This window comes from Dendroctonus ponderosae, unplaced genomic scaffold, assembly GCF_020466585.1.
Source record: "Dendroctonus ponderosae isolate FM_Combo_2020 unplaced genomic scaffold, Dpon_F_20191213v2 Dpon_F_20191213_7, whole genome shotgun sequence".
Classification (NCBI taxonomy): domain Eukaryota; kingdom Metazoa; phylum Arthropoda; class Insecta; order Coleoptera; family Curculionidae; genus Dendroctonus; species Dendroctonus ponderosae.
This window is the reverse complement of record NW_026018916.1, coordinates 1,324,301-1,346,535: the sequence shown is the minus strand read 5'-3', so window position 1 is coordinate 1,346,535 and position 22,235 is coordinate 1,324,301. Positions and strand designations below refer to the sequence as shown.

Below are 22,235 nucleotides of genomic sequence, written 5' to 3'. Positions count from 1 at the left end.
CGACTTGGGTCATAACATAACAACAAACAAGTCAAATCAAATAACACTCAAACACCTAAAACTTGTCGGCCTAAAACTCACCAGAGCTCAATGCATAGTGTCCCTAATAAGGACGATAAAAAACGCTTTTCAAACGTTGTTCAAAAACGCCACGTCTGCCTAAGAAGCCCGAAAAACCCATCAGTTGCCGCTAAACCCAAAATAAAATTAATTTTCCTGATTAGGAAACCTTATTGATTGAAATCTATCGACGTTTATTCTTGCTTATGCTGAGCTTGCAAAGCGCATCTTGCCCCCCGAAAAAAGGAGCTTAAATCGGCTCGTAAAGCCATCAAGCGATTACTTGGGCCTTTAAAAGATTACCGGATTAGCCAACTTCAAAGTCTAGCAAACGGTCCAATTAATTGGATATTAGAAAACCCGAATATAATCGGTTATGGAGGCTTTGATTGGTTGTTTTTGCAATTTAAAGTTTGGCGGAATCCTTCAAGCATTTGGCCGGGATAAGTGTAGTTAAAGCGCTGAAAAATGCTCTTTTGTTCATTGTCCTGAACGCATTTGATTGCCAGTTTTCCACACTGTTTTGGGGCTCTAGAGACAATCAAATGATCAAATTGCGATTATTCTGCCCCCTTTTATGGGAAATAAATTGAACAAATGGCGCCTATAGCGAATGCTTAACAAAACACGATGGCGGTACCAATTTAGCGGCAGATTTGCTTGGAAACCGTTCATTCGGGGAAACAATTACACCTTTGCCCTGCGTCAAGTGGGGAAATGTAGTTTTCCATTATCTTATCGGCGCAATATTGGCAAATATTCCGCTCACTACAACTGATAATGATTTTCCCGGATCCGCTCGATTCTAGTCAGGAACTCTGGAAAATTAAGCCAATCTTCCTCTAAGCGCTACCGGGTGTTTCATGTTAACTTGTCAAGTTTTTGCGCCCTCATTCGAAGAAAACGTGCCCACCTAACCGATGGAAAAGCGAGAATTTTCAATAAGCATTTGACTCGGACTGGAAAGTGTTTTACGTGACGCACTTAGGCATAAACGGCGCAAAAACTGTATGAATTGACCCAATCGCGCATTCCCCGACCGCTCAGATTGACCAAAAGCCAAAAAATAAAAGCCATTTCGCCCTAATCAGTGCGCCAGATGGAAAACGCGCTAATCAAATCAAGCTCGATCAACCGCCGGATTCTCGGATGGAACTTCACTCTAAACACCTGTTTGAACAATTCTCCGCCACTACACTTCACTCGCGGACTTCCTGCTGGTTCTGCGAGCGAAAAAGCCCGGATTTCTCCACTGCGAAGCACCAAAAGTGTTCTCTTCTAGCGGTGGCTGGCAACAGCACAGTTTCAAATCGCAACACCATCGCGAACATTCAGACAAAACGCGTCGCGACGCCCTGTATATGGAAGAGACGCCATGTTCGCACCGGGACGCCGAGCGATCAACTGAATTTCCAGCTGGAAAGCGTGCGTTTCAGCTGAGGGCAGATTTTCAGGAAACTGTTGCGTGCCGTACTTGATGGACCGGTGTTTTGATTAGCTCACCACTAGGCTTTTTTGCCTGGCAGTTTCATTAAATCTGAATTATTCGATGTAACGCACGTGCCGAAAGATTCTCTAATGGAAATCGCCTCAATTGTTTCCTGCATCAAGCTTGCATGGTGATTGCCAGTTTTGTGACACAAAGCTTTGGTAAGCGTCGAAATTCATTCCGAATGAGTATCTGGAACGCAACAGCGAAAGGAAAATGACTCAAAATTTGCCAGCCCGAGTTTGGAAAAAGGGTTTCGATAGCATTCGCAACGGTTCCAAACCGTTCGCCAACGCTCGCTCTGTACAATACAATCACAGACGAAACTGTTTCAAGTCATTTCAAGAGTTTTTGGCAAACGATCGCTTCTCAAGCTACAAGATGTTCTACAATCAAAACTGTTTTTTGAAATAAATCTGCAAATTTTTCGCATTTGATCGCCTGGGTAACACTGTGTTGAGTTGCGCAATTGAGTCGTTGCCGCTCTCTGAGTTAACGAGTTATAACTCATCGGTTCCTGACTTATCAGTGATTTATTAAAGCTTTACGAGACTCTGTCTCTAAACAGAAAAACTGGCAAACTGAATAGTTTATGCAGAAAAATAAAGAGATCGGTTTTTTCGTTTTTCTAGACTAGAATTTTCAGAAAAAGGTCGTTAACATTTTTTCTGAGTGCCCGGCATTTGCAACAAAAACTCGACGAAGAAGCGTGATGAGTTTTGCATTGAAAAGAAAAAGTTTTTAATTCGCATTCGCCACTTTGTCCAGACATGATCACATTGTCACTATCCAATCTGTTCTAATTAGTAAACTTAATTAATCACACTACATTTTCCACTGAGAAGTTCAATAGCTAAATTATCTTTGAAAATCCGGCCTTTTACCGACAACAGGTGAAAATGGCATAATTATGAAATGTCTTCAGCATTCTTTCGCCGTGATTCCACAAAAACCACTAATCAAACGGCCATTAATGGTGCAATGAAATGTGGTTCTAATTCACATTTCATCAAACCCAACATTCCAGTTGGCTCTTCATTTCTTCGTGCATATATGAATGAAGGTCAGCCAGCACACAAGAACCGCAAGTTCTTTATAACCGCTTGGCATTTTCGTTTGCCTTCCAGTTTAGTAACTTTTCAATCATGGGCAAGATACCGTGCGTTTTCCTGCTCTTGGGTTTAGTTGGTGAGTTTTCGACAATTTGCTCCTTTTCTTTGCAAGGAATGTTCTGGTTTAATATTGGGGAAGTTTTACAGGAAATTGTGTGGAAAATATCGGGTTAAAACGGTGAAAACCTTTGCACACGGGCAAAGTTACGGCTGCTCACAGCAGTGTTTTAGGCAAATTCATTGCGGGGAAAATTGGGGAAAAAGTCGTGATTTCGAATGGAATTAGTGACTCGCAGGTTTGGGCCTCCACAAGGCAGCACAAAGCAGTTGACCTTTGCAATCTTTAATCCAAGCGACAATTTTATTTCAACTTTCACAAACTCATTGTTTGCTTGCCATTGCGCGCACTTTACGAGGAAATACTTATGCAAATTTTCGATTATTCTGATTGTTTATTGCAATATGTTTCGTCCACACATTTATCACTGTAAAACGTTTCGGAAATCGACGATTAGTCGACTTTCTCTTGGGCTGCTTGCAAGATAAACAGCTGACGTATGAATTAGAGAAAAAAACGCGAAAAATTCTTATGCAATTGACCAGAGTTGGTTGGATTTTTTGCAGCTATTTCCCATGCAGCCTCCTCAAGGAAACCAGCGAAAAAGGAGCCAGTTGAAGATGACGCGCTCACTTCAGACGAATGTCCTGAACCAACTGGATATTTCGCCGATGCGGAACAATGCGACAAATATTACCAGTGCCAGGATGGAGTAATCACCGAAAAACTGTGCCCAGATGGACTGGTCTTTAACGACTACAGCACTGAGTACGAAAAGTGCGATTTACCGTTCAATATCGACTGCAGTGCCCGTCCTAAGCGCCGTAAGTTTAAGGAGTTTAACTGGAAAAGTTACTATAAAAAAATTGAAAATTTCTAGAGGAACCTCAGCCTTCCGAGCACTGTCCAAGGAAGCACGGCTATTTCGCTCACGAAGAGCTGCACGTTTGCGACAAATTCTATTACTGTGTGGATGGAAAGTTCAACATGATCACCTGCCCTAATGGTTTGGTTTACAACGAAAATGCGGGCATTTGTTCTTGGCCGGATGAAGCCAAGAGGAAAGGATGCGGATCAGCAGGTAAAACAGCTAGAAATTTACATCATGGTGCAGTAGCGTTATTTCTCTAAAAATTGCCAGGCTATTTTTGAAATCCGCATCTGAATATCCTCAATTGCTCATCATTATCTGATAAATACGTATACAAAAACTATATATTTTTTTGCAATAAAACTGATCAACTCCGAATCTTTTGAAGGAATTTCAACTTTCTCTCGCATGCACAAAATTAGAAAAAAGTCGTTTTAAAACCCGAAAACCGGCAATTTTCTAACAATTACAAGGCAAACAGGAACTTGTCGAAGCCACTCTTGAAAATTTTCCATGGACTTTTTGCAGAGGTCTTCCAGTTCGACTGTCCGAAGGTGAATGAAAGCGAAGGAGCGACCCACCCAAGATACTCCGACCCTGAAGACTGCCAGTTCTTTTACGTTTGCATCAATGGAAACACGCCCCGAAGAAATGGCTGCAAGCTGGGCCAAGTCTTTGACGATGTGAGCAAGAAGTGCGAATGGGCGAGGAACGTGCCCGAATGGTAAAGACGCAGGCAATTCAACTATGAGAAAACCGAGCTTAATTGTTTGCAATTTTCAGCGCTGACTGGTACAAAGGCCGTCTGACCGACCAGCAGCTGAAGGATTTGGAAAATCCACCCGCGCCCAAGCCAAAGGCCACAAAGGTCTCAAAGAGAAGGAACAGGCCGCGACCACAACCGGTGGATGAGGAATTAGATTAATGATTTCAAAGACTAGGTACTACTAATAGAAATATTAAGTGTTTAAATAAACCCTACACAACAATTGCCAATTTTGGTGTTTTCCAGCAAGGAAGTTGGGACGAAGGAAGAAGGGAAGTTGGGACGTGTATACAAAAAACTCACTGAATTTTATACAAGAAAAATATATTAAACTAAATATTTCTTACTTTCTACCTCTGAGCAGCATTAAAGCCAACTCTTCCGTTTCGTTTACATTTAGGTCGGCAGTTAGTTGCTCGACCCGTTGCTTCCTTTTCCGCTTCAGCACCGTTTCCAGATCATTCACCCCTTTCTGCTTCCGCTTCTTGCCCCTAAAAATGCCAAAAACTCATCAGCAATGCCCTAAAAAACCCTAGTTGATCTACTGACCTTTTGTCCGTTTTGGCTTTGCTGCTTCCTGGTTCTTTTGCGTCTTCGCTCTCGTCCAATGCCGATGACAGTCTACTTTCAGGGCCGTTTTCTTCGTCTGAATCTGCAGGCTGCTCATACACTTGGTCGGGATCAGGAAGCCACGATAAGTCAGGGCCTACAAAAAACCGTTGAGCAAAGTGGAGCTTAAAGTAGCTGTGGGAAGTGTTCACCTTCATCCTCGTCGCTCTCTCCAAACTCGTCCCTTTCTCCCTCTTGCTCCTGCTGTTTGAGGGCCTTCAGGCGCTTCTTCTCCTCTCTGTGTTTGGCCTTAACTTTATCCTTGAACACTTGCTTATCAAACTTGTCCTCTTCCCTCAGCACCAGTTTCGCTTTCTCAATGTCTGCAATTTTAATTAGACAATTACTGTATGTGCAATCGGATTTTTATACGAGTTTTACCTATTCCGCCCGCATCCTCTTTCTCATACTCTCTGCCTAAATCGGACTTCTTTTCCTTCGTTCCATGCACCACAGCGCTCTTTCCCTCTTCATCAAAGGTAATTTTCGTGTTGGCAACGATTTTCTTTTTTATAATTTTCTTTACTACTGCTGCTTTGGTGATGGTTTTCTTTTTGCTAGTGCGTTCTGATCCGGGCTCAAAGTTTCCGATTCCAGACGGCGTTTCAATGTCATGATCCACCCTTTTGAGCTGTAGCATATTGCTGTCGTCATCCTCGCTGTCTGATGTAAAAAAGTTGCCCCCCAGGCCGCGGTTTGCGCCTTTTCCTCCATCGAATTTGAATGAAGCAATATTCGTGTCGCTTTCATCAGACTGGTAGCCCTCTTCCGGTTCAGACTCACTTTCCTTGGATTTCCTTTAAAAAACAACATTAACAAGGCCTTTGAAAGTGATCGGATAAACTTACTGCTTGATGCTCTTTTGGGCTTCCTTGGTTTCAGCTGGTTGCTCCTGATCGTCGTCGCAGTTATCGAAGTACGTTTTGTTTTTGCTGCCACTCACCAAGCTTTCCAGCTTGTTGGCCACCGCACTATCGGCGCCTTGCTGCAGTTTCTTGTTCATCCTACTCAGAAACCGGATTCTGGGCGGCACTGCCAGTCCCAAACTCTTGGAAAACGCGTCGAAATCCAGACTTTGCACGTTGAAAACGTCCTTGTTTTTCATGAAGAAAACCGCTCTGGCATAGTGGCTTACAGCCCGCTGCGCGGTGTCTTTCAATGTGGTGTCCATAGCCAGGAAGGCTTCGAGTTTTCGAACTGGATTTTGCACCTTAGTCATGTTGATTCTGAAACCAGTTTCAATAACGCCTCTTGAAGTTGCTTAGCGTGTTGGCACTTACTCTATTTTTTCCACGGGAATTTTCTTCTCCTCCAGGCGTTCCACCATTTTTAACTCGCTGGGCAACAGTAGGAGAAGACTTTCTCCGCCTTTGTAGTATCGAGCGGTTCGTCCCACTCTGGAATAAATTAGCTTCATTGAAAAGTCCACAGTAACACAAGTGAAAATGTGCCACTCACCTATGAATGTACGTCTCAACATCCTCAGGACAGTCTGCTTGAACCACCCAGTGCACTTCAGGAAAGTCCAGGCCTCTGGCTGCTAAATCAGTGGCGAAAAGTATTGCAGACTGTTTTCGGCAGAATTCCTCGTAGATTTTCATGCGCCTTAGTTGGTGGAGAGTGCCGTAAAGCGGCAAGAGACTCAACCCAGGCCTCAACCTAGAAGCAATTGGTTCAAACAGCAGCCCTTTGCCTGGCTAGATTAGACTTACTTGCAGATGATTTCATAGAAAAACTTGACTTGTTTGCAGGTGGAGAAGAATATGATTGTCTTCTGTTTGAGATGGTTTTTGATGAAGCTCCAAAGGATTTGCAGCTTGTCTTGAAGCTCGCAGATCACATAGCTTTGCTCCAGCCCCTTTGGAGTGGTCATCTCATTTACGCTCACGTATGAGGGGTCCTTTAGGCTCAATCTACAAGCGGATAAGTAAAAACACTGTCCATGAAGCCCAGAGGGATTAAACCTACCTGGCCAAGTCTTTAACCGACTTGGTTTGGGTGGCAGAAAAAAGCAAAGTTTGGCGCATTGGAGGCAAATTGGCAATAATGGCGTTCATGGTTTCCTGGAACCCCATGTCCAAGCATCTATCAGCTTCATCAAGCACCAGAATCTTCATAGTGACACAGTCAAACAGGGGGTTTTCGTCCATGTGCTGCAGCAAACGCCCAGGGGTGCAAATGACAATGTTGCACTGATCCATCCTCTTCCTCTCGAACTTCAGGTCTTTGCCCCCAATGATCAAACCAGCTGAGAAGTCGTGGTACTTCCCAACTTTCTTCAGAGCCTCAAATATCTGATAAGCCAACTCTCTGGTAGGGGTGATAACAAGAGCGCCAATGCCATCCACTCTGGACCATTGTTCGCAATATAAGCGCTCCAAAACAGGCAGTAGAAAGGCCAAGGTTTTGCCTGAGCCTGTCTGGGCAGCCCCCAGAATATCTTTACCTTGCAACGCCAAAGGTACGCTGGCCTTTTGAATGTCGGTTAGCTTGGTGTATTTTGACTCTTTCAGGCCCTTGATGCTTTTATGGCTCAGGGGCAAGTCCACGAATTTCTCCACTTTACTCACGTCGATCTACAAAGAGAATTTATGAACAAAACTGTATAATAACAACGTGGTTTGTTTCTCACCGTGTCGTACTGGGACTTTAGGTTTTCAATGAGAACACTTTCAGGCTGCCCAGTTTTCTTTTTCTTTGTGAACGCCTTTACGGGTTTCTTCCTTCTGTGGTTCTTCGGGCCTTTGCCTTCGTTTTCCATGGTTTAAAATGCCAAAAAAGTTGAAATCAACGGCACTTTAAAACAATCTTCCTAGCATGGGAAATTGAAGGTTATGTCTTATCCATAGATGAAGACAAGTGACAAGTGGTCTTGTCTGGCTCTAGTCTTTACTAATAGGCTTGTTGCCACTTCTCCGGCGCAATTAGGAGCGCTTCTGCCCGATTTTTCTACTTTTTTCCTTGACCAAATCAACGGAATTTATTTAAAGGACAGCCATAACACCAAAACAGTGAAATCCCAGTCTGGTATAATACCGCATTGTAATTTGATAGCATATAATTGGACAGAATGTTCACTGTCCACTGTACGGTGCTTCAGAGTTATCCACCACTGATTATTCAAGTTGGCAAGTGTCAATTCCCAAATTTGCAAGTGTTTAAGTTGTCAACAAAAATCTGTTTTCTTGGTTTTCTCCCTGATTTTCGGCGTTTCTAACAAAAGCCATGGCCGATATTAAAGTAATAACGTCGGACTTTGCCAACCTGCAAATCTCCACCCCGAAAATGGACATATCGTTCGGAGACAAGCGTTTTCCTAAGGACCTAACCATATCAGACTTGAAGGTGGGTGAGGCCACAAATGTGTGAAAAATGCAGATTTTACTGCATAAGATCAACAAAACTTATATGTTCTTTCTAAGGTGACTTTCAAGCACCTTTGGGCTTTAGTAAAATGCCTCATTAATAATTAAACACTCATCAGTTCATTTGCCTAGAGTTCCCAAGGCAAAGAACTAAAGAATGTTCTTTGTCTTATAGGCAAAATTAGAACTAACGACCGGCGGCAGCTGCCAGACAATGAAAATCGAACTATACAATAAGGATAACAAACTAGTAGCTTCATTAGACGATGACAGCCAAGTTCTGGGTTTCTACCCGGTTGAAGATGGAATGAGATTGCATGTGGTCGACAAATTCCTGTTGACCAATGAGTTCGATGCAGAAAACGTGCCTAAATTCGAATTATCTGAAGACGAATATGCTAAACGAGGCGACACGGTCAAGACATTTCTAATGCGGAATAAAATGGGTAAGTTTCCCAATCAACCAAATGCAGTTTAGATGCACTTGACTGCTCCTTTAACCAGGAAAGTACAATGATGACTATATGAAGAATAAGGAGCAACAGGAGGCACAGGAAAAAGCTTTGGCAGATAGTATTAAAGTGGGTTCCAGATGCAAAGTAACCGTAAGCAATGTCCCAACCAAACTGGGCACGGTGATGTATTCCGGCAATGTTGATGGCTTACAAGGCACTTGGATTGGGATAAAGTACGATGAACCAGTAGGCAAACACAATGGAACGTAAGACATCCATAATTGTTTAAACTGTTAAAAAATCGCTTATTAACGCGAAATTATTTAGGGTAAAGGGCAAGAGCTACTTTCAATGCCCGGACAAGTACGGCGGCTTAGTAAAACCTCAATGTGTGGAAGTTGGGGACTTTCCAGAAGAGGACTACTACTTGAATGAAGAGCTCTAACTTTACACAGCCGAAATATTCGAAACTAGTTTTGCTGGCAAGTAATGTTTTTACCACACCAAACATTTATTTGCAGCCAATTTTTGCAAAAGGCTTATTTTTACAAAATATCTACTCAACAAAGCAATTGCTGTGTTACATTAAGGCCGTACAATAATTTAATTTATTTTAACACTTTGTAACTGCTTTCAAATTTTTGTGGTTTATTCTTAACTTAAATATATTACTTAATTAAAAAACTGACTGATTGGTAACTAGAAACACTCAGCTTTAGTTAAACTATTTAATAAACACTCTCATTTACCTGTTTTGCAAAATGCGATGAATTTATTGTAAAATTCCCCACTAAGAATTCACCTGGATTTCTATTTTAATTAACAAACTGTCCCTCCAAATGAAACTGTCCAACATTTGCGCTTCAACCTTAAACATTTTTTCATCGTTTTTCATTCCGTACAGTAAGCGGGAAGCAATTTGGCTATGCTGATTTATTTGCCCTAAAACGTAAAACTTGTGCTTCTTTAAGAACGAACTGCTTTGAGGTTTCATCAGCAATCCGATCTGTTCGCCGACATAGTTTGGATAAAATTGCAGAAAAATCGTGTGGCCTAGAAAGTGTAAAATTATCACTAGCAACAGTTGCTTTAAACAGTTAAAGTACCTAGAAGCGAAAATGGGGGGCTGGAAATGTACAGATCAGTTTTTCGCAAAATCTTGCTGATGCCCTGCAGTTTCCAGTAGTAGAAATACAAATCGCCCTGGTCAGTTTCCACTATTGTGTCGTTAAAATTCGCAATTTCCTCTTGTGGACTTTGTAATTGACTGTTCATTTCAACTGCATCATCTTCTAAATGGGGCTCAATTGGTAACTGAGTTGTTGAGGCTTCTCTAACTGTAGTCGCATCCAATTCCAGACTTTTATACCGTATATTTTCACCGTAGATCAAATCCAAGGCGTGTTTAATATTTCGCAGTTCTTGCTGAAGATACGCGAATTTTCTGTTGACCTCACCTAAAACACGCAAACTTTGCAGCAGCCATCCAATTCAAAGAGACACTCAACCTACTTGAAGAACAAACACCTTTCAGCTGCCGCGTTATCGTAGCTTTAGCCGTCGCTTCGATTTCTTTGGTAACCACTTTGCAGACCGCAAATTGTGTTTCAAGCGGCAGCCCTTCTAAGGAACATTCTTCTGCTAGATGCAACTTACATTGAACACTTTCTTACCTTGCAAAGGAACGTTCACCACAGGTTTAATCAATGAAATAAGCACAAGGCAGGTCCAGAAACTCAACATTTTTCTACAGAACTTTGGCGATTTGTGCGGGTTATTAACTCGCTTCTTAAAAATAGGCCCACGGTTTAATTTGAAGCATTCCCGTTTTATAGGCTAGTTGTAAAAGTGCAACGTAAACAGATGATTGCATTGCTCAACTTGCACATCTGAACATAAACTGCCGAAAAAGTCTCGCACAAGCAATCAGATGCATTCTCCATGTTTCCGTGGAAGGATGGAGAGATGGAAGACGCAATTGGGTGGATATCAGTTATTTAATAATAACACACTTACCGGTTACCGAACGTTAAGTACATAAAATTATCCTACATACTTTTTACTTTCATTAGCCGGATTAAAACTGGACTTCCAGCGGTGTCCAGCCATTTCACAATTTGCATTTATTCCCCTTCCTCGTTATAGTAATATAAGGTTGAACCAAGGGGTACATTTCATGCGAACTTTTAAAAGCGGTGATGTCGTCGATTAACTGCGGTTGCACAGCAGGCGTTGTCGAATTTTTCCCATCGCCGTTTTGCACTCCTGCTCCTCCCTCAGCAGTGGAAATAACGCGAACGGCCAGCTTCTTGCGCCTTTTGGCTTCATCCATTAACTGATCCTAAGAATGCGAGTGTTTCAACATGCCTTCCGGACTGATCAACTATTTTAACTTACCTGATAGAAATCAAGAACATCGGATTTAGTTAACGTCCTCAAGTAGGCCACTTCGTCTTCGGCTCTATTGAAATGATACTGTTGAGACGTTATTTCGATCCAGAACTGATTGGTCAAAGCAGCCAGTTGTTTGGGCTTTTCCAGTCTGTGAGCCGCCAAAGCTTCCCTGTGCCTAAACGAACGAGAATCTTTATTTCCAAACCAACTCACCAGCGATGTAATTTTTACCTTAAGAACTCATCTTCGGACATTTCGCTTATGTAATTTTGCATACTCTTTAAAAACTCCTCGATCCTGCCGTCCAAATACGAAGGATGTCGCTCAGATTGGACGATAATCCGAAGACCCTGCACACCATTTGACTTGCGAACTCCGCTAAACACTATGTATCCAAGTTGCTCCTGAAATCAGCGCGCAAGTTTAGCAAGTGTTAATTTGGTTGAAGCTGTTCGCTGGTGTTTACTTTGGTTCTTAGAACGTTGAAACATGGTTCCTGTATCAGCTGGCAAAACAGCTCCAATTTAACGTTGTTTTCTCTGGACTGCAGCCCACATTGGTAATACACTTCAATGCAAGAACTTTTGTGGACCTTGTTTTCCTTCTCGTAGGAATAATGGCAGCCATCCTCCAGTTTCAGCTCGCGATTGAGCAGAAGCTGCCTGGGCAGCAAGGGCGACATATTCATTGACCTTTTTAAAGCACTTTCAACGATTTGAACCATTTCCAAAGCCCTGTCTTTGCTAGCATTGCCGTGCACTAAGCATTCGATGTGCATTTTGGACAACATTTGAGGTATAAAAGCTTCCAGCCGATCCACCGATATTTCTAGGGAAATCACGTTATTTGCGAGGAATGCGGGATGAAAGTCACTCACGGTCTATTGAAGCTAAGAGCTCCTCTTTGCTCCATGAGTGTTCAGTGAGTAGAACTGTTAGATAATACACTGCGTGCTGATAGGGCTGTTCAGCGGAGAAATTCTGCAAGTTCCTGATGTACTATAAAATATGCTAGTTTGAATGAGGTGAATGGACTTTTTTCATAGAACCTCACGTTTTCCTTCCAGATGTGGAATCTTTTGGGGTCAACTTTAAACGTGGTCAATTTTTCCATAATCTTCTTGAGCAGAATGTCCTGCTTGCTGTTATAGCCACCAATACCGAGCTAAGGACATTTCGGAACAGTTGAAAAATATACAAGTAAAAAATGTCTTACTATCAGTCCGTATTTAGTGTTGATCAGTTCCCATTTAAGTCCAGCCAATTCGGCAGCGTAAGCGTATTCGTTCAATTCATCGCGGAATAGTTGCACAAACATGTGAGTTAGATTGCAGTTGAGTGGATCTAAATAAGCCAGCGGACTGACAAAATCGAACATCACATTCGCTTTTGGTAGCAGGAATTTGTTGTCCTGCTTAAACCAGACTCTGGTCAGCGCTGAATCTTCTATGATTACTGGGTTGTCTGATTCCTGCAAGGGTGCACACTGAAAGTATCGTCTGAGCAGCCGATAAGCAAACCTTACTGAATCCTCCTGTTGATATAACGTGAAATCGGTTGGGATGAATTCGTTTTTTTCTGGTAACCTGAATTCTTGGCAGAAGCCAGCGTTTTTCCACTCCTATGAGGGCATTTTTCCATTAGCAATTAACTTAGCTTTCGCTCATTCAGGAACAAACCTTTAAAGTTTCACTAGGGATTTTATCTTCTTTATATTTCGTCCCATACCAGGGCTCAGTTTCTGTGCAAATCGCTGCGTGTGCTTTGGCCACTACAGACAGTCTAAAAACACAACCAAATCCATAAGTTATTTTGTATCCAACGCTTAGCAAGGCACTTGCCTGGCTTTTTCCGGATCGAAATTGTCCCAAACTTCTTCGATAAGATCGGGCTTCCATTCACTGAGCATGTAATTAGCGTAAAGAACATCCTCTAGAGGATAATACTAAAAAATGCGACCAGAATTTATAAAATGTGGCTTCAGGGCTTAAAGGACCACCCACCTGCAGGCTATTTACAATGTTCGAAATGTACGATCTCGGCGATTCCTTGTCCTTAAATCGAAAGATCATGTTCCCAATGTCGCGATTTTCGTCCTGAACCCACTGTTGCGGCTTTTCCCGTTTCATCATGTTGATGTACTGAAAACAAACCGGCTCGAGCATCAAAACCTTTGCTATTGGCGTTAAAAAAAAGTGCATACCTGGAAGATCAATTTTACAATGTCGTTAACATGCTTCAGGCCTTCTTCAGTTAGATCCACCGATATGCCGAAGAAACTGAAGCCTCGAAGGCTCGTTCTTTGGCCGGCAACCAGACTATTCGACCAGCCTCTCAGTTTCAGAGCTGATAAAATGCTGCCGGGTCCTTCGTGGCCAATCAAATGACTTATGTATTGAGGTGGCTGAAATTAAATTACAATTTATCGGTGAAAATGTACATTAAAGTGCTAAAATATGCCGTAAGCGCATGTTTCGCCGAAAAAGGGGCGCGATTTAACGCTCTATCAAGCAATAAAAATTGTAGCTGGACCGGTTCTCTACGCTAAATACGAGCCAACAACTAAGAGCGGTTCTGAAAACCCGGATTATTTTTTTACTTTTTGCATTCTGAAAACCCGCTTTAATTTTGAATTTTTGCATTTAGCGTGAAAACCAGAAAAAATTCTAAAACAATGTTTGATAAAAAAAAAGGGCACAATTTAACGCTCTATCAAGCAATGAAAAATTGTCTTCACTCTATTCACCCGTTTTCACATTCGAACCCGGACTATTATTGTCAAAGTCAACCCGCTAGAGCTTGCAGTTTTCTTCGCATTTACACCCGGCCTACTATTGATGTCAACGTCAAACATTACATAACCCTAGTTAACCCAACCCAGTAAACAATGTTGAACTTGAATTAAATAAATCTCATTAATTTAACCGATTGCGGGGCTAAAAACGTAAAATAACCCAATGGAATGCATAGACAATTATGAACATTTGAGCCCTCAAGTTATGTACTTTGCCAAATGCCTGCCATCGAGAGAAATCGAGAAAACAATGAAACCAACCAGCGTGTTTTGCAACTGCAAAGATTCATGCAGTGAAGAAACGAATTGCAACTGTATTAAGCGAAGTGGAACCAAGTTTTGCTTCACGGACGTGGAGGACTTGGAGTCCTATCGGTTGGTGGCCAAAAGCGTAAACCGGCCGACCTATGAGTGCAATGATCAGTGCCAATGCTGCGCCTCGCTGTGTGGCAACAAATTGGTGCAGTGCGGCCCCAGAAAGGGCCTAGAAGTGAAACTGTGCGAAGATGCACGAAAGGGCGAAGGCGTTTTTGCAGGAGACCCCATCGCTAACGGCAGCTTCGTTTGTGAGTATGCGGGGGAAACAATTTCGGAAAAGGAGGCCTCAATTCGGTTTAAGCTAAACGCGAAACACCGCCGAATGAACTACATCTTTTGCATAGACGAGCATTTCGGCGATAACAGTGTGAAGACCTTCATAGATCCGACGGTGTACGGCAATATTGGCAGATACATTAATCACAGTTGCGACCCAAATTGTTCAATGATTATCACTAGAATTCACGACAACATACCAGTGTTGGGAATCTATGCTTGCAGGGATATTAAAACGGGTGAAGAGTTGAGCTATGATTATGGCATCAGTGATTTATCTGGGGGAGTTGGTGAATTGGAACCAAACAGAACGAAATGTTTATGTGGCAGCACAAACTGTAGAGGGTTTTTACCGTACGACAGTAAAATAATGTAGCTAATGGCAATATGGAATGCGTGCAATACTCACCGCTGATTTGTAATACTGAATATAGTCACCGCAGGGAAAAACAAGGTTCAAGTTCCTCACATCCTTGACTGGGGTCACGTAAACTTGGCTCCCTAGTTGATCGTCCCTAAAGGGGTGTCTTTCCCAGCTATCCGCCACTACTTGCTTGTTTTTAACTAGAGCAAACAGTTCTACTACCATTGCTTCCAGCTCATCCAAAGACTCTGAATCACGGAAAAACAGCAAATATTTAGCGTGAAAACTCAAGGGTCGTTCTCACCCTTTCCCAGTACAGCCAAACACATAATATTGGCTGAGTACCACTTGTCGTGGAACTTGAGCAGTTCATCCCTCACATTAATTCCTTTTTCTTTTAAGGCTGTTTTTAACGTATAGGTGTTGCCTGTTCCGAAAGTATTAAAAGGGTGTTCGGAGTCGCATAAGTGATTCTCCAGCTGGTTCAGCCTCCAGACATCACTGGAAATGTTCTTATCATTCTCCGAATTCACGGCATTAATCTCCCGGTCCGTGGCACTTTCAGTGAATAGTGGAGCGATAAAGAATTGCGCAAACCTAAACCGATGATCAAATATTGAATTAGTGAGAATTTTCTTATTGGGTGTAAACCTGGGTTTACCTTTCCAGGGCATCTGATAGATTACTAGGGATGACGTCGAAATAGTACATCGTATGGTCCATGTAAGTAGTGGCATTTGTCGATCCGCCATGCTCCTGCAGGAACTTGCTATAATCATTCTCATTGGGGTATTTTTCGGTGCCCAAAAACAGCATATGCTCGCAAAAATGCGCCAACCCTTTCACTTCCTTGGGATCGCTTAAAAAGCCCACATTAACGTCCATGGCTGCAGAAGACTTGTCTGTATGCGGGTCACTAACCAGAAGGATTTTCATTCCTACGACAAACCATTTATGTAGTGTTCAGACTGGTTTACTTGCAATTTACTATTACCATTGTTCAATTCCAGGCCCCTGTATACGCGCTTGTCCTCTTGGGATTTGGTAATGTTTTCCACTCTGTTGAGCACTCTTTCGGAAGATTGAGCCATTTTCGGATTGCTCTTGCCCAGCAGAGTAATGGAGCTGAAAGAAGATTCAATTTTCAAGTGATTTAGAATGAGAGGTGTAGTCTGGAGCATTTGAATATCGCCGCGCGTAAACAAATAATGAAGTTCTATTTATAACAATGACCAGAAGGTTCTTCGATGTATTGCTTTGATTTAATGAGGAAATCAACTCGGCTTTTAATGAGGCACGAAGACAAGGTCTTACAGAACGCATCTGCCAAGATTTGCGGTATGAGGCAAATTATTTGAAATGCATTGAATTGGTTAGGTTTGAAGCAGCAAAATGAGGGGGCTGAAATTGCGTAACTGGGCTAATATTGCTCGGGATTCAACACTAAATTATTAGCAAAATACATATGTTAATACGAATTAATGGTATATGAACACTTACCTATAAAAACAGACAGTTTTTATTTTTAAACGACTAGAACACTTGATAAGTAGACCCGTAGACCGTAGAATCGGCATTCAGATTGACTATTTAATATGCCTCACTTACAAATTAATGATCAATATTAAATTAAAAGTAAATAGATATTTTATGAAAATATTAATGTCAGACTTGACACTTCCAGCTTGTCACTAATCCCATGACATGAACAAATGTGGGTTGAGGGGGAAGACATGATAAAGGCGGCAACATCGCGTAAAAAATATATTATTTTTTTTGTTATTGAAATGCATAATAAAGCGCCAATTGAATACAAATAGTTTCCTGGCTTTTTCGTGCATTAAATAAATAATTTAATGAAATTAAACAGTCATTTTCTGCAGGTTCAATTTAAAAAATTGTCCAATTGAATAACGGCATTTTTTGATCAGCTTGTATACAATATATAATGAAAAAAGGGGGCAATTGTACAAATAATTATGAACTCATTTGTACATTCCTTCATTTCTGAGCCCAATTAGCTGACCGATCGAGTGTCCTGCTGCAGAAAATTAAAAAAAAAACCACTTTATAATAACTGGGTAACAAATTCACTAATGTATAAAGACGATCAATATACATTATAAATCTTTGACCTGATTATCCGCAAGATTCACCAGGCTGGGTTCGCTCTCGCTTTTCTTCAGACTTTCAACTTCGTTTTTCGCGCCGACTGTCTCATCGAACTTCAGCTCCTTCTTGATATCAGGCACACTTCGAGTGACTATTTCCTCGCTCAGCTCCATCCTCAAATCCTCGCTGCTGTTTTTAAGTAGCTCCTCATTCAGTCTGGCGTCCTTCAAGTCCACTGTACTATTGGCGAAAATTGCGGCTGCAGCCAGATCGCTGCCAGATATACTAAGCTTCAGCTCGTTATCTTCTAAAACTTAAGCTCAGAATGAGACCGAAACGGAAAAGCCACCAAAGTACCTGAACTGTGGCTTTTGAAAATCGCATGCTGAGGACTGCTGGCGCCGACGTTCCTCAATTTGTCCCGGGATTCCACATTATTCACCGGACTATTTTGCGCTGTCCTTTCCAGCTTATGCTGGGCGATAATCCGGCATGCCATCCCAAAGATGAGGATGGTGTTGAGGATTTTCAATGACCACACCCCCAGATAGCTAAAATTGAAAATTTTCTTGGCGTCGATTTACTTTGTGATCTTCCTTACCCGATCAAGAAGATAATCATTGCAGGTAAGTTGTAAAGATGTATAGCAGAAAATAGCACTCGAGCGCACAAAACCCCCAGGGGAAGAGCAATGAATCCCATTCTCCGCGCAACCAAGTCCGAATGGCCGGAAAAGGGATGTTTTTGCAATTTATGCGTTAGATCGTAAGCTATGCTGGTCCGGTAGTCTTTATAAACGTCGGCATTTAGTTCATTAAATCTGAAACAGACAACATTCGACTTTTTTTACAACAAGAACAACTAGCAAACCTGGTAATAAAGGCATGCTTGATCCAGTCGACTAAAAGCTCAGCTACCAATACAGCAAAACTGTCGAAGATTAGTTGCCAGAGAATGTCGATTTTCCAGTTGTATTCGCGCATTGTTTGGAGAATCACCACGAAAAGTAGCACGACTAGGTGAAACCGTTCCCGGACATCGCTGCAGGACACTTGGAAAAGGTTATTTTTGTCAAATTTCTTAAAAACGCTGCCCTTCAGCTCGACAAACTGGAATGAATTCAAATAATCGATATACACACCTCCAAAGCTGCTTGCAATTTACTCACATTATTAGACATCATTATGGTCAATAGGGCTTTGTTATTGGCATTCACTGCCACATTAAGGGTGGTTGCTTGGAACAGAATCAAAATGCTATGCATTACTGTGCTAAGTGTTAAAGAACCATACTTAAACACTTCATGAAATGATGAAAACTACAATACTGCAAAAAGGATACTGACGTAGATAATGGCGAGAAATAAATGGGGAATCAGCCCCAGATGCTCTCTTTTTCGTCCCCTGGGCTCAGTGGCAGTCCATAGCAATGCATCAATCGTATCTTGGCCCAGAGAAATCAGCAGTCTATCGCCAATATCCAGCATATTATAGAAAATGTAGAGCTTAATCACCGATTGGCTTTTGATCAAATGGTACATCATGTTGGTATCTATTAGCCATAGCACCATGATAGAGACTATTAAAATTACTGCCTTAAGTAGATCACAGATTTCAGCTGGAGATAGAATACGTGGACTTGATGTGTGACTAGATCTGCAAAGAAACACGCAATCTAATAAACCGCGTTAGGGCCAGAAGATAAATTACTTGCCCAAAACATGTTGAAAACAGTCTGGAAACAAGAGCCGATAGAGCGAGAAACACTCTAACTGGCAAATATGTATAAACAAAAAGGAAACTGTCTGTACAGTGCATCACTCCATAGAACAAAAATTTCTCCAGTTCCTTTGGAATTTTCATAAACAGGTAGAATTTCTCCCTGCCAATACTAAACCTTTCCTCGTCATTTTCCAACAGATAATTCCTGGTAACTTCGGTTTTAAGGAATGAGAAAAGAGAAGAACTTCTTTCTGAAATGAAAGCATGATAAAACTATACAAAGTCATGGTCAAAGGCGCCTTTACCTGTTTTTGGGTGGTCCATGTGGGGCCTTTCATCGTTTCCAGCCAAGTTCTCGATATTTTCATCAATCTCCCATGTTTTCGCGGGCTGTCTGAATCGCAGCTTCTTTTCTAAGGCACTGGCCGCTCTTTCCTCCATTATGGAATATCGGAAATATTAAAAATAATTACAACTGCACTGGCTGGTCAAAGATCATCTTCCTAATCTGCCATATTTTTCCTTTGGGCTGAGGCCCTTCTGCAATTATCGCTGGTGGAACCACTGATTTAGATCCTTGGAAGGATACTGAAACTGTCGTAATTTGCACGCTCTTTTCCTGATGGGTTTTTTAATCAAAATATTGATAATTTCCCACACTCGTCTAACCACATTGTTATTATTTACTCTTCACCACTTGGGAAAACGTCAAAACCGACGTCGGCGTTCTTGCCAGATTTTCATATTTTTTCCTGTCAGTCCTTTTGCATTAAAAACACAATTTAGTACTGAATGCTTTTAGAAACTTTCAAGATTTGCAGCAAAGGAAATTCATACAGCTTTATTTTAGTGCAGAAGTCTGGGGGAAAACTCGAAGTCCACAGCCGATGGACAGTTTGGAAGTCACAATTTCTGATAAATAAAATCAAGTGTGGCCACAGCGCTGGGCCATCCAGATTGACAATCAGCTGTTGTGGTCCGAACCTCAATGTGATTTTCAGGGCTTTTTTAACAATAAAAAATAAACACCGGTGTTTTCTGATATTTCATGGTAACAAACACTAACTACTTGCTATGGATAGCAATGAAGGTATGTGTGTAAACCACTTAATCCTGCGTGTAATGTGTGTGGCTATTTTTAAAGTGTTTACTTGCCTCATTCTGTTTACTTGGTGCTCCCTTAAGATATTTTTATGTAAGGCTGTTTGCTAGGAAAAACACATTTGGTGCCAGAAACCATGCATGCTTTTATTAGTAACCTCTAGTGTTACATCACCATATCTGAACCTTTGCAACAGACTTGTTGATGAGTTCAGTTCAACCTTGTCTTTCAGCAGAGAATCGTTCGGATAGTAAAATGCCAGTCAAAAAGGAGTATATCCCTTTAGGCACCACCATACATGAAGAACAACCTTTTGTGTATGTTTTGAGTTCGAAATTTCGCACTGAGTGTTGTGATTTTTGCTTTAAGAAGTAAGTGTTTGGTCGGTGGTCACTATTTCCCTCTGGCCCTTGTGATTTTACTGGAAGTGTTTCAGATGGGCTCAACTATCGAAATGCTCAGCCTGCAAGTACGTGTACTATTGCGGAAAAGCATGCCAAAAACAAGGGTGGATGGTGCATAAATATGAATGCCACAATTTAAAGAAAATTGCTCCCAGGATCTTGCCTGATGCTGCCAGAATGTTGTTTAGGTAGGTAATTTCGAATTAAAATTACAAAAATTTTCAATTACCTAATTTAAATGTTTGCAGAATCCACAAAAAAATGCAAACTGGAGGAGCTGCATGCAAGACGTGTTACACCAAAGGACAGTACCGGATGTGGAAAGATCTGATGTCCCGTAAGAGACTGATTATTGCAAAGCTCCATCCGTATTTTCCTCATTCCAGATTATCCCGAGCTTAAAAAGGACGCAAGAAGAATGGAACATTTGTCGTCACTATACGCGGTTTTAACTGAATTTTTCCAGGAAGAACTAGGGCCGAATTTCGTGGAAATGATGGAACTTTATGGTAGGGTAGGTACAGGAAAGCCTCGATAAATTTAGAGAAAAAACCTAATTTTAGCACAATTGAAAGCCTAACAGCGGTACATTTGAGCCGATAAATATCCTGGTCGATAACTGTTTTGAATCTTTAATAACTGTGATACTTTCCCAATAAAACACAAATGTTTTAGATGTGCATTAACAGCTTCAATATTTGCAATCAAGAGCTGCAAAGCTTGGGTACCGGTATTTATTTGGGGGCTTCCATATTCGACCATTCCTGCCATCCGAACGCCCTGGCAATATTCGAAGGCACTACTTTGATTATCAGAACTTTATACGCCTTGCCTGAAGTGGATTTGTCCAAAGTACCAGAGCGGCGCTTTTGAATTGGGCCTCCTTTATTTTCTGAGTGTTTCTAGATCAGAATCAGTTACATCGACGTGTTGGCCTCAACAGAAGAGCGTCAAAAGGAATTGTTAGATGCGTACTATTTTCTGTGCGATTGCCCCAAGTGTTTGCTGGCAGAAGATCGCACGGAGCTGTTTGGGGCCCAGTGCCAGAACACCGCGTGTAAAAGCGCAGTTTGCTGTGAAAAAGCGAAATGTGATAAATGCGGAAAAGAATTGACGCAAAAGTTTATCAATGAGTTTAGAAGCGTTGTGGAACTCACGGAAAATCACCTAGCCACAATGAAGGACATGACATGTATCCTTCGGTGTTTAGCGACGAATTCTAGGGCAATCCGTTGAGGAATCAGTCCTTAACATCCAAATTTGTAGGTCTGGACGTTTGTAAAATTTGCCTGAAAAAACACAAAGGAGTGCTCTACAAGCACCACTTGAGACACATCAAAACTCTGGACTTGGCTTTTGAGGCCTCCATAGATTTAGGCAAATTCGACGACGCCTTGCAGTATGGCTTGGAACTCGCTGAATGCTATGAGTGAGTTCAAAAAGAGCGACATTTCACGCTGCTGGTTGTTTTGATTTCAGGAAACGCTACCCGACGATTCACCCTTTAACAGGTCTCTTGCATTTGAAGCTGGCCAAATTGCTGATGAACGAGCGCAAAGTGAGGGAGTGTGTGCGACATTTAAGGCAAGCAAGTGATATTTTAAAAGTTACGCATTCAAGCACGAGTTCATTGTACAAGACAGAAGTGTTTCCTCTAATTCAGCAATGTAAACTCATGAATGGAATTAAACGCACATAAATGCTTGGTTTGCGATTGACTGGTGTGTGCGCGATATAACACGTTTTGTTGGAACGATGCCAAAACGAATTATGTGGCTCAAGTGGTTCTTGAGAAACTTCGAAAAAAGCAGCGTCATGTTCAAGTGGATCTTGCAACTCAAAAAAAAACCACGCTAATCTAAAACTTCTTAAATTCAAGCCTTTTTTGAGAAAACTGCCAACATTTCCCCATCCATGGTTCACTTTCTAAAAAGGTCATTTATTTCTGTCTAGAATGATGTACAAA

General features: G+C 41.7%; 8 protein-coding genes across 12 annotated transcripts; 4 read left to right on the top strand and 4 right to left on the bottom strand.

Annotated features, from left to right (window-relative positions):
- Nucleotides 1-2,620: 2,620 nt before the first annotated feature.
- Nucleotides 2,621-4,707, top strand: LOC109543943 (protein obstructor-E). 2 transcript variants are annotated; one of them, XM_048668587.1, is made up of 6 exons: nt 2,621-2,737; nt 3,286-3,543; nt 3,600-3,800; nt 4,119-4,314; nt 4,374-4,531; nt 4,603-4,707. In XM_048668587.1, exons 1-5 carry the CDS (start codon nt 2,695-2,697, stop codon nt 4,513-4,515), a joined length of 840 nt encoding a protein of 279 aa, XP_048524544.1. In that variant the 5' UTR covers nt 2,621-2,694; the 3' UTR covers nt 4,516-4,531; nt 4,603-4,707. The 2 variants fall into 2 exon arrangements, with proteins under 2 accessions (XP_048524544.1, XP_048524543.1); XM_048668586.1 differs by lacking the exon at nt 4,603-4,707 and having other exon boundaries at nt 4,374-4,579.
- Nucleotides 4,664-7,845, bottom strand: LOC109543938 (probable ATP-dependent RNA helicase DDX10). The gene is made up of 10 exons (XM_019913877.2): nt 7,598-7,845; nt 6,934-7,541; nt 6,678-6,878; nt 6,424-6,624; nt 6,246-6,362; nt 5,814-6,191; nt 5,347-5,762; nt 5,118-5,288; nt 4,906-5,062; nt 4,664-4,847 (listed from the first exon to the last, which is right to left on the bottom strand). Exons 1-10 carry the CDS (start codon nt 7,724-7,726, stop codon nt 4,700-4,702), a joined length of 2,526 nt encoding a protein of 841 aa, XP_019769436.2. The 5' UTR covers nt 7,727-7,845; the 3' UTR covers nt 4,664-4,699.
- Nucleotides 7,846-8,044: 199 nt separating this feature from the next.
- LOC109543946 (tubulin-folding cofactor B) lies at nt 8,045-9,547 on the top strand. The gene is made up of 4 exons (XM_019913889.2): nt 8,045-8,310; nt 8,506-8,776; nt 8,835-9,051; nt 9,113-9,547. The coding sequence occupies exons 1-4, from the start codon at nt 8,191-8,193 to the stop codon at nt 9,228-9,230; spliced, it is 726 nt and encodes a 241-aa protein (XP_019769448.2). The 5' UTR covers nt 8,045-8,190; the 3' UTR covers nt 9,231-9,547.
- LOC109543944 lies at nt 9,256-10,674 on the bottom strand. The gene is made up of 4 exons (XM_019913887.2): nt 10,459-10,674; nt 10,298-10,408; nt 9,892-10,242; nt 9,256-9,838 (listed from the first exon to the last, which is right to left on the bottom strand). Exons 1-4 carry the CDS (start codon nt 10,526-10,528, stop codon nt 9,576-9,578), a joined length of 795 nt encoding a protein of 264 aa, XP_019769446.1. The 5' UTR covers nt 10,529-10,674; the 3' UTR covers nt 9,256-9,575.
- Nucleotides 10,675-10,763: 89 nt separating this feature from the next.
- Nucleotides 10,764-16,609, bottom strand: LOC109543947 (insulin-degrading enzyme). Its single transcript, XM_048668584.1, has 17 exons — nt 16,431-16,609; nt 15,925-16,055; nt 15,592-15,868; nt 15,235-15,527; nt 14,976-15,178; nt 13,382-13,582; nt 13,182-13,319; nt 13,020-13,123; nt 12,858-12,960; nt 12,704-12,799; nt 12,395-12,649; nt 12,233-12,343; nt 12,057-12,177; nt 11,646-12,007; nt 11,411-11,583; nt 11,183-11,354; nt 10,764-11,126 (listed from the first exon to the last, which is right to left on the bottom strand). Exons 1-17 carry the CDS (start codon nt 16,505-16,507, stop codon nt 10,896-10,898), a joined length of 3,048 nt encoding a protein of 1,015 aa, XP_048524541.1. The 5' UTR covers nt 16,508-16,609; the 3' UTR covers nt 10,764-10,895.
- Nucleotides 13,882-15,021, top strand: LOC109543945 (probable histone-lysine N-methyltransferase set-23). The gene has a single exon (XM_048668588.1). The coding sequence runs from the start codon at nt 14,136-14,138 to the stop codon at nt 14,940-14,942; it is 807 nt and encodes a 268-aa protein (XP_048524545.1). The 5' UTR covers nt 13,882-14,135; the 3' UTR covers nt 14,943-15,021.
- Nucleotides 16,610-16,680: 71 nt separating the features above from the next.
- Nucleotides 16,681-19,520, bottom strand: LOC109543939 (protein TAPT1 homolog). 2 transcript variants are annotated; one of them, XM_019913878.2, is made up of 8 exons: nt 19,069-19,520; nt 18,756-19,014; nt 18,384-18,697; nt 18,211-18,308; nt 17,913-18,151; nt 17,644-17,862; nt 17,400-17,593; nt 16,681-17,355 (listed from the first exon to the last, which is right to left on the bottom strand). In XM_019913878.2, exons 1-8 carry the CDS (start codon nt 19,202-19,204, stop codon nt 17,051-17,053), a joined length of 1,764 nt encoding a protein of 587 aa, XP_019769437.1. In that variant the 5' UTR covers nt 19,205-19,520; the 3' UTR covers nt 16,681-17,050. The 2 variants fall into 2 exon arrangements, with proteins under 2 accessions (XP_019769437.1, XP_019769438.1); XM_019913879.2 differs by having other exon boundaries at nt 16,681-17,349; nt 19,069-19,516.
- A 189-nt stretch (nt 19,521-19,709) lies between these two features.
- On the top strand, nt 19,710-21,974 carry LOC109543941 (histone-lysine N-methyltransferase SMYD3). 3 transcript variants are annotated; one of them, XM_019913882.2, is made up of 9 exons: nt 19,710-19,853; nt 20,101-20,236; nt 20,302-20,457; nt 20,518-20,606; nt 20,656-20,783; nt 20,945-21,121; nt 21,176-21,461; nt 21,536-21,698; nt 21,749-21,974. In XM_019913882.2, exons 1-9 carry the CDS (start codon nt 19,838-19,840, stop codon nt 21,966-21,968), a joined length of 1,371 nt encoding a protein of 456 aa, XP_019769441.2. In that variant the 5' UTR covers nt 19,710-19,837; the 3' UTR covers nt 21,969-21,974. The 3 variants fall into 3 exon arrangements, with proteins under 3 accessions (XP_019769441.2, XP_019769440.2, XP_048524542.1); XM_019913881.2 differs by having other exon boundaries at nt 20,098-20,236; XM_048668585.1 differs by lacking the exon at nt 20,101-20,236 and having other exon boundaries at nt 19,711-19,853.
- The last annotated feature ends 261 nt before the right edge of the window (nt 21,975-22,235 follow it).